This window comes from Amphiprion ocellaris, chromosome 21 (assembly GCF_022539595.1).
Source record: "Amphiprion ocellaris isolate individual 3 ecotype Okinawa chromosome 21, ASM2253959v1, whole genome shotgun sequence".
Taxonomy (NCBI): Eukaryota; Metazoa; Chordata; class Actinopteri; family Pomacentridae; genus Amphiprion; species Amphiprion ocellaris.
Genome location: NC_072786.1, coordinates 21,453,528 through 21,462,646, shown reverse-complemented (window position 1 = coordinate 21,462,646; position 9,119 = coordinate 21,453,528). Strand labels below are relative to the sequence as shown.

At 40.7% G+C, this 9,119-nt stretch overlaps 1 protein-coding gene across 2 annotated transcripts; it reads left to right on the top strand.

Moving 5' to 3' along the window:
• The first annotated feature begins 164 nt into the window (after positions 1-164).
• nfyba (nuclear transcription factor Y, beta a) lies at positions 165-8,270 on the top strand. 2 transcript variants are annotated; one of them, XM_023299773.3, is made up of 7 exons: positions 165-282; positions 2,771-2,864; positions 3,700-3,830; positions 5,667-5,864; positions 7,155-7,233; positions 7,381-7,463; positions 7,709-8,270. In XM_023299773.3, exons 2-7 carry the CDS (start codon positions 2,771-2,773, stop codon positions 7,739-7,741), a joined length of 618 nt encoding a protein of 205 aa, XP_023155541.1. In that variant the 5' UTR covers positions 165-282; the 3' UTR covers positions 7,742-8,270. The 2 variants fall into 2 exon arrangements, with proteins under 2 accessions (XP_023155541.1, XP_054862392.1); XM_055006417.1 differs by lacking the exon at positions 165-282 and adding an exon at positions 420-569.
• The last annotated feature ends 849 nt before the right edge of the window (positions 8,271-9,119 follow it).

The window sequence follows — 9,119 nt, the reverse complement described above, 5'->3', positions numbered from 1 at the left end:
TGCTTGGTGAAGGAGAAACCACAAAATAAATTTCTGTAAAGGTTGGACATTATTACAATTATATAAATTTTCGATGAAGGACATTACTAGCTTCCCCTTCTGATTGGACTGAAAGCTGTGAATTCTGAGCTTGTGAGGAGTCCCTGAACATAGCACGGCCCTCTCCTGATCAGACGCGGTAGTGCAGCCGCGGCTCCGCGCTGGGACTGGTCCTTTCGCAGCCATTTTCTGTCCAACCAAACAGCCGTCTCAGGAAGGTAACCAACCAGGGCTTCATTGCAGGTTTGTGCCTGGCTCCGGCCAATGATTGCTAACCGATTTCTCGTTAGCTCGAATGGAAATGTCCGTGTCTGTCTGATTTTTTATTTGTTGTCTGAGTGTGGGCTGCTCATCAGGAAGTATCCAGCGGGCGAAAGTTTAAAAAATAGAATTTAACATTTCGGCCATGGCCACGTCTTGCTCTGTTCTGTGCGACAAAGAACAGGCCAGCGCTGAGGCGAACTGCAGCGGATTCACAATGAGAATTTATTCAAGGGATACTGTGTGGCTGAATATGTTAACTACACAAGGTAACAGCCCGCTGGACAGCCTTTCTTCATTACAGTGGAGTCATTAGTTTTCCGAAAACCCGTGAGCCGACCAGCTAACCCTGTTCTTGGGTTAACGTTAGCTAACGTTAGCTAAATATCTCACTTACCCGCGGCTGGATCTGCTCGTTAGCATTCGGTAGCCAAACACACATCCGTGTATTTAGCGTGCTGCTAACATAAACGGACCTTACCGTGGTTTTACAGCGGTGTAACCATCACTATTTTGAATTAAAGTTACTGTCCTAACCGCAGTAATTAAACTAGCTAGCTATGTCCTGCCAAATTCGGTGTTTTCCACAATGTACCGATAACAGAAACACATAAAACATGTATGAAGGAGGCTGCTCATATTTAGTCACCTCTGAAAATATGTCCGTCCTCTTAAAAAGACTACACAGATAAGCTATTCGGAGCCTTTAATGTAGAATACGACTGCAGACCAACTGAGTGTAACGTCGGACACAATACCAGACCCGCCAAGTCGGTGAATACAGAACAGACAGGTCGGTTGCGGTCTCTACGTCCTCAGAAACACAGCAAGACACATTTATTCATCTGTGAGATACTGATAGCTTCTCTCCTAAGCCAAAAATGGACAATTTAAGAGTTAATTGTTACAGCTATCAGCTATTTGGTGTTGTTGGCATGTCCGAGTTGTTCACGAGCATTCACGTAATCAATAAAACAACTATATGCCCTCCGGATGTTTATTTTGAGGCTGTCTTGACATGATTAAACCTCCAAGTCCATCATATTGAGATATGAAGCCTCGGCACGTAGATTTGATAGACCAAAGGTAACTCCAAGACAAATTCTCTCCAGGTTCTCTGTGGCTGTAATAACCTCTTAACCAAAGTTGCATGAAAGGGCAGTGTTAAACTGGCTTTAAAATAAGTTAATATAAGCTGTCAGGAATCACCATACATACAATGACTGCACTAACATGCAGGCAGATCCTTTGTAGCATCTACATGCAGAATGTAATGATGCAGTCAACGGTTGTTCTCTCTGCTGATTAAGTTTTCCAATAAACTTTGATCAGTTTAAATACTCAAACATGCTCAGATTATAATTATGGATGTTGCCAGATGGGACTGCACAGTGGCTCAGTGGTTAGCACTTTCACCTTGCAGCTAGAAGATCCCTGGTTCATTGCCCGGCCTTTCTGCATAGAGTTTGCATGTTCTTCTTGTGCATGTGTGGGTTTTCTCTGGGTTCTCCAGCTTCCTTCCACAGTCCAAAAACATGCTGAGGTTAATTGGTGATTCTAAATTGTCCGTAGGTGTGAGTGTGATTGTTTATCTCTATATGTAGCCCTGTGGTAGACTGGTGGCCTGTCAAGAGCCCCTAATGAGGATTAAGCGGTGTATAGATAATGGATGGATGTTTCAAGTTGTACTCAGTTATGCTGGTTGACATTGTACTTGATTTTCCAGCTGGTGGTAAGAAGTGCAGCTACAACAGCAAAGACTAGTGTCGCTTAAATTTTTTTTAGAATGAATGCCATATAGTGTCTCCGATTTCCCTCATTAATGTAGTTGAGTTTTGGTCATAATTTGATGTTGTTGCTAAGTGATCCAAATGCAGATGACCCACAGACAGACCAGGTCCATGAGAACAGTGTAACAGCAGTCTCAGTGTATCAGTTAAATTATTATTGTAGTCCAGTTAACTTCACATTTAATCTATAAACCTACAAACTGCCCATTTAAAAATATTGATCCTTTGCTTACACAACAAGATACAACTATGGGTCAAACTAAGCTACTGTAGGGCAAACTAGAATAAATAAATCTTATTTGCATAAATAGATTGTCAGCCACCCATAACTGTTACCCTTTACTCTGTTTTGTACTTCCCTGCATCAGAGTTATGTATCTAGGTCAGCCTGTCAGGCGTTTCAGAGTGTAGAATCCACAGCGTAGCTACAGAGAAAGAAGACGGGCTTTCATTATTTATTTCATTTTATAGTTCAGAGCTTAGTAAAACAGCATGTTGTTGAATCCCAAAGGAGAACATCTCCTTGAGTAGTCTGCGTGTAGGCAGCTTTGTAAATGACTTTCAAGTCATGCCTTCACTGCTTCCAAGAGGTGATTCAGAGATGCTTATACATTCAGATTTTGCAGGTATACTGTATTGCTACAGCTCCAGATGTTGATGTGGAACTGTTTGTGTTGCAGATGGACGGAGACAGCTCAACCACCGACGCCTCCCAGCTGGGCATCACCGGAGAGTACATGCCTTCCAGTCACTATGTTCTCCAGTCTCAAGATGGTGAGGAGAACAAGTGTTTCTAAGCAACCATCACCATCAGTTGGGGATGGGTACCAAACTCCAGATTTAAACCTTTTTTTTTTAAATTTAGTATTGCTATATAAGTGTTACCTTGCACATTTCTTCTAACCAACTCATTTTCTAATTCGTGCATGATGCATTTGAAATTTTCCAATGAAGCTTTTGTGTGAGGAGCAGAACAACTCTCTCTCTCTGATACACACTGCAACACTGTACAACACACACACAAACTCTGCTTTTACTTACAATAGACAGAGTTTGACACTCAAACGTTTGGCTCCACTTTACAAGTACAAGAAGTCTTTTGGATGTAAAAGCAGAAACACAGTAAGTCTGTCAAAAACATTCAATCAAAGTTCACCACATGCAGATGGACAAATACACAGCTAAGTAAATTGTATACAAATGGGTTAATGATGAAAAAATAACCTTCAGCCTATAGAGTATCATCAAAACTGTTGTTCAGAAATTCAGTTTTCAAGACAGGAAAGATTATGATTAGGGGGCTGAAGGCAAACTCTGCTTTGCTTTATTTTCACCCTTTTTCTAAATGACAGTAAAACAATATTAATACCACACAGTTAAAAAATACTAACTTAGAAAAAAATCCTGCATTCATTGTTTTTTTGAACTTTATAGTGAAAAATTAAAGCAAATAAATTTTACAAGACAAAATGTTCACTCTGTTCTTAATTTATTTCATTTGTCTCTTAAAAAATTAAAATTAGAACCAATCAGTGTCGTTGAAGTTCTTGATCAGTAAGCAGTATTGTTTGCAGTAGGAGGAATAGAGCTGATTCTGTGTGTTTTGCAGATGATGGAGAGGAGAATCTAAACGACCATGAAGATGGTGGCATCAAGGAGAACTACAGGGAGCAGGACATTTATCTTCCTATTGCCAACGTGGCTCGCATCATGAAGAACGCTGTTCCTCAGACTGGAAAGGTTTGTGAAGGAGAGGAGAGGGAGCAGGGATGACGAATATTTGTATGGTTGTTTGGCATTAGATTTAATACCATGGTTAATTGGTACATCACAGGAAGGCTGGTCATCCTGGTTATTTGGATGGAAATTGTAGGATTGTGTGTGTCTGGAGTGGAAATGTTTTAATATTAGCTTTGAACCTTAAAATTAACATTTTTTTATGAACAATGGGCCTCATTCAACAGCCAGAACTTGGCAGTCGTGTGAGAAGTGTTGTGAAATGTTTAGATGTCTGTTCCAAAGTGTCGCAACACAGAGACAGCACAGCACCAAGAGACACATTTAGCAGCGAAAGTCGAAGTTTTGACAATTAGCAAGTCTGCTGTGAGATCAAATTTAGGGACCAAATTTGCGTGCATGTGACAGTTGCTACATCCAACATTTACCCATCATCCATTCAGAATGGTTTGTGAAATAATGCTGGTCAAACATGTCGTACGTGCCAGTTTTGAATGACGTTTGGAGGGGAAAACATGCACACAGACCAGAACAGTGGAGGCAAATGGGTGGAAATAAACCCAAGAGTTTGTGCGTTAGTGCAGAGAGATGACACAGGCTGATGATGTGTCTCTGCTTTCACACTTTATTCTATTTATATGGTGGCACCGCTGTTCACCACGCTGTCATCATACAACCTGACATAGCTCAAAGTGATGATTCAGTGTGGATCAGAGTGACAGACTTTATTTGAGCCATCTCACGCAGGGTGACATGTATTAAAGTGACATGACTGTTGGTGTCACGCAAGTCCAAAGCTGCCTTCAGACACAAGTGGACTCTAAACAATGTCTGCTCAAACGTGGGATAAAGTATGAAATGTCATGTTACATTTTTTTATTGGCTTATTTCAGCACACACACTTGTACAGCTCAGTAGTTGTCGGAATATTCTCTGTCTCTCTCTCTCTCTCTCTCTCTGGTAGTTGCTTCAGGCCTCCTAATGGATAACTCTGTCCAACATCACCCTCTGTAGGCTCCACAGTGATCACCTCTCATATTTGTCATGGATTGCTGCACTTTAGAGGGATGTTATTTGAATCTGTCCGTGTTAAATCTTTTAGTGTCCATTTGTGGCTGAGTACAGCGTGGCTCTCTAAACACACTGCTGCCAGCTGTACTGCTAATATTTCCTAATCGTGTCAGGTCCTCTCATGCAGCTGCTGAAATTAATGCATTCATTACTGCAGTTTCTGTTAGTGTCAGAGTCATGCTTGACTGCTCATTGGTCACAATTAAGATGGCCAATTACATTGCTAAATGATTAGAAGAAGAGAAGCTAGGCATTCAAATACGAAGTTATATCTTTAGTTTCACAAAATGGACATAAATTCAATTAAATCGGTAAAAAAAATTGTTTTGAACTAACAAACAACTTACAAAGATTTGATCAGGCATTTAGTAAGATCCAGACTGAAGGAGAGGATGTAGATTCAGATGTGGTTAAACGCAATATAACCCCATCTCTCTGAACAGCTGTCATTATCCAGTTAAAAAGAGCAGCTTCTGACAGGTTTGATGAGAGGAAGTGAATGTGACTTGGGGAAGAAACTGTTTTCTTCAGTGTTTCTCAAAATAGCAACAGATAGCAAGGTTTTCGCACACTGAGAGAAGAAGACATTGTTCTATGCTGAAATCAAGATTTAGACTAAATTAATGGAGGCAGTAAACTAAAATAATTAGATATTTTCTAAATGTTTTGTTTTTGCCCCATGAAATATAACTAACTCTTCTTTATTGCCAACATCTGTTTCATCATGAGATAGCATTTTGTAATGTGTGTGGGATTTGTTTTCCACAGATTGCAAAAGATGCCAAAGAGTGTGTGCAGGAGTGCGTGAGCGAGTTCATCAGCTTCATCACGTCTGAGGCGAGCGAACGCTGCCACCAGGAGAAGAGGAAGACCATCAACGGGGAGGACATCCTGTTCGCCATGTCCACTCTGGGCTTCGACATGTATGTGGATCCACTGAAGCTCTACCTGCAGAAGTTCAGAGAGGTGAGACACAAGTGCCAGATAAAGCGGTTCTCTTTGAATTTCTGTTTCCATCTGTGGCACAGAGCCCTTTTTATTTATAGTTTAACACAGATTGTGAGCTTTCCAGTGCGTTTCTGTCATAGTATGTTACTCTCATTATCTATTTATTTGTCAGAATCACTCTTTGATCAGAGCAGAGTTAGAAGAAATGTTGCCAGAATTATTTGACGGGATTCCAGCTGAATAACTGTTAAAAAGTAACCCAGTCTTTAGGATATGAAAAGCTAAATGGTGCAGTTTTACCACCTGTGATCACCCTTAGGTGATCATGCCAGCCTAATTTGTGTCTTAACTGCCAGTTGTGATTAAAAGCAGTACAGCTTGGCTGGACCATGAAGCACCTGGGTTGCCAGATGTGTCTGGGATTTTCTGCAAGAACAGCAGTAGCATTCAAACATTTTTATTTGCCATCTAGAGTACCGGTAATTTGGCCACCTTAAATAGATCATGGCAGTACTCGATACAGTTTTAAATGTATGATTCTTGCAACACCAAAAGGTAAAAAGTTTTGGTGAGTTCAAGTTTAGGGTGTCTGCAGGTCTTTAAAATTCTCTTCTTCTCTCTTCTTCAAAACAGAGAAACTAATCCTATCAGTTGGCAAGTTGAAGCCTCATGCATCAGCATTCTTCTACAGAATCAGTTTCCATTCTAAACATGTATGGCTGAATTACTCCAAGTGTTACAACTTGTTATTGTGTACTGTAGGGAAATGTTCCAGTGTTGGAGCGGAGTTATATGTGAGCTGGTGTGCTCAAGCTGTAGTGAGGGGGAAGATGTGTGGAAAGAGAAGCAAGGATTTGATAAATCTGCACATTCTAGGGATATTAACAGCGTGAAGTTATATCTAAGACATTTGGAGGCATGAAGATACTATTTTTTATTAAAACACACATACATTGATATTCAGAGATGAGTTTTTTTTAAAATGAATATTGCTTTTCTTGGCCATATGAGGTTAGTTAAACACAGTCAGCTCAATAGTGCTGCACCATCATCATCATCATCATCAACCCTTCTGGCAGGGTTTGAGAATCAGAGGGTTAAAAGGGTCTTTGGCAGAAATCCTGAAGTAGTGATGAAAGAAAGATGTAAAACAGAGAATCAGTTTAGCAGCTTTCTCTTTATTGTCATCTCGTTTCAGAGCTATGATGTGACTCAGTCATCTCCAGGCAAAACAACATTCATGTTTAGTTTCAGGTGTTGCTGTGCTCACACATGTAACATTTCCTGGTATCTCTGGTTGCTTTCCAGGCGATGAAGGGGGAGAAGGGGATGCCCGGGGTGGCGGTGGGTGAGAGTCTGGGTGAGGAGCTCACAGACGACAGCTTCAGTAAGTGGAACAAATTTTAGAACAAGTTTTAGCTTTGCCCTTCGGTTTGTGGTTTGGCCGTCCTCTTCTTATCACATACTTCTGTTTAGTTTCTGTGACTGCATTCTCAGTCCATTTTATTGAAATACACCTTTTCTTCCTCATCAGCAAATCCACTGCCGGCTGGGATTATCACAGCAGATGGTCAGCAGCAGAACGTCATGGTGTACACCACCACCTCATATCAACAGGTGAAACTCTCAACTTAGTGCATGAAAAATAACTGTAGAGTCTGTTTGTTTTTCTGCCAAAATTACAAAAACAGCATGCTAAGACTGTAGTGAGTAATCGGGGCACACTAAGCTAAGTTTAGCGTAATAGCAGCATGCTAGTCTAGATTAGTTAAACCACAAGTGACGAACACTGAGACAACAGCTCTGTCAACACTAACCATGAAGTAACTATTGTGCAGCTTATCGGATCTCCTGTGTTCCAGATTCCCACTGTACAGCAGATCCAGTTCTCATGACGAGGCCCTACTTTGGGCCCAAACACAGCGGCTCCACACGGGGCCCTCACTAGCCGGATGACCTCTGACCCCGCCACGGGGTGAAGGTCATTAGACGGACAGGAAGGAGGGGCATCTGCAGAAACCCTCATGTACAGAGAAATCACTACCTGTTCAGTAGAAAGTATAGTTTCTAGTTGTGAGGTACCAAATGTTTTGGAGAGCTTCCAAAGCAGCTGGGTAATTCAAAGCTTTATTTTAAAGGCTAGTCTTCTTACAGTACCTGATTTAGTGGTGGAAATCTGTTTGTGCGTGTGTTAATGTGTTTGCTTTTATGCATTTTTTTTTTCTTTTAGGGTGTGGGTTGGGTAGAGGAGGAGTAAGGGGAAGTGTTGCATCGAATGCTTATTTTTGAACACCTTCTCTGTTTAAATTAAGAGAAGCCACGTTGTTACTGTCATGTTAGATCATGCAGCTCTTTTGTAAGTTCACACAGTTTACCATGTGCTATAACGTTATGGAAATCCTTTGAATAAAAATTCAAACGTGATGTTTAAAGCTTTATTTGTCTTTATTGCATACAGCCCTAGTTTGCATGAGTGCAATGAAGTAGAGCTGCAGCTTTTCTCTCTGCTGCCTTTTCTTTTATTTTTGTAACTTCTTTCTGCATTTGTATGGTTGAAATACCCCCCAGACCCAAAGAAGAAACACTCCCGATCAGTGAAATCACTGTGTTACAATGCTATACTGCTCCATGTTGTAAAGAAAGGTTAGTTTTGGGAACCGTCGTTGCCTAGAAAAAGTATTCACCCCTTGGAAGTTTCCCCCTTTGTTGTTTTTCAGCATTAAATCATGGTCAGTTTAATCTGGCTTTTATTTACTTGTGCCAAAGTGAAGACAAATTTCAACAAGGTAATGTCAATTAATTTAAAATGTAAGTGAAGTGACTGCATAAGTATTCACCTCCTTTAAAATGACCCACCTAATTCAACACATGTACAGCCAAAATCTGCTGCAGACATTCATGTTCCCCAGAGGAAGAAGTATACTGAGGTGTCTGTGGTACCCAGAGGATGAACCCTGGTGACTGTCTTCTGTTACTCTTCCTCTGGCAACACCAGCTGCATAAAGTCCACACTCATCCAGAAGCACCTCAACTTCTCCTAGATGGATTGGCATTTAGATTTTGTTTTAAATGACTTTGTTGATGTCCTTACGTTCCCTCTAACGCCACCATGAGGTTAACACATAAACTACTGTTCAAAAGTTTGGGGCCACTGAGAAATGTCCTTATTTTTGAAAGAAAAGCAGTTTTTTTTCAATGAAGATAACATTAAATGAGTCAGAAATCCAGTGTAGACATTGTTAATGTGGTAAATGACTATTCTAGCTGGAAACA